This window comes from Mitosporidium daphniae (genome assembly GCF_000760515.2).
Source record: "Mitosporidium daphniae strain UGP3 chromosome Unknown contig-420, whole genome shotgun sequence".
Taxonomy (NCBI): Eukaryota; Fungi; Microsporidia; genus Mitosporidium; species Mitosporidium daphniae.
The window spans coordinates 1-848 of NW_013546377.1; the positions used below are offsets into that span (position 1 = coordinate 1).

General features: G+C 41.6%; 1 protein-coding gene across 1 annotated transcript; it reads right to left on the bottom strand.

The window, feature by feature from the left end:
- Window positions 1-212: 212 nt before the first annotated feature.
- On the bottom strand, window positions 213-826 carry DI09_423p10 (ribosomal RNA assembly protein; the record flags this gene model as incomplete). The annotated part of the gene is made up of 3 exons (XM_013382170.1): window positions 213-321; window positions 358-605; window positions 644-826. 3 exons carry the CDS (start codon window positions 824-826, stop codon window positions 213-215), a joined length of 540 nt encoding a protein of 179 aa, XP_013237624.1.
- Between the last annotated feature and the right edge of the window lie 22 nt (window positions 827-848).

Below are 848 nucleotides of genomic sequence, written 5' to 3' on the forward strand. Positions count from 1 at the left end.
CCAAATTACATGTAAGCATCAAAGGGGGACCCATAGACATCATCAGCATCATCAGCATCATCATCATCATCATCATCATCATCATCATCATCATCATCATCATCATCATCATCATCATCATCATCATCATCATCATCATCAATAAAATGGCAGCTTTATCCCCATTTTGCTTTGGCTTCACACAGTGGAAGAAATTGGTAAACTTTTTTAACTTATAAAAAGTTACCGATGCTCAAAGCAATGCTCGGCTCAGAAGCATGCAAGGTTGGCAAAATAAACTGCAAAAGTGGAGTAAATCGCGTTTGTGCAAAAAACGGTCCGCTTATTAAAACAAAGGTTTAATTTAAAATGGTTTACATTCTTTCTTTAAGCCGAGAGGCTACACTCCGCAAATGTGCATAAACTTTTCCTGGTGGCGATCCAATCACCAACCGGACGAGGGCATCTTTAGCCAGGCGAATGTTCTGGACTGCACCAAGAAGATGCACTTTAGAATCAGCGATTACTATTCTGGTTCGGGTAGCATTTTCGATGGCAAATTTTGTCTTCCCATCTTTACCGGCAAGTCTTCCTATGGCTCTTGATAAGTGGTCACCATGAAGATTCTAGAATAAAATCAAAAAATTACCTTGACATCCTTGACCTCAAACGAATCTATGTATAGATCATCCATGCGCAGAATAGCAAGTGCGTCATCTATCTCAAACCCAAGACAAAATGCACGCACGAAATCTTGAGCCTTGCTGATGGATGCGCCACTTCCACGGTCGGACTTTTGAAGAAGGGAAGCCTCTTTGAATTCCACGCATTTCGTACGGGTATTCATCCGAACCTGGAGCTTCAGCTCC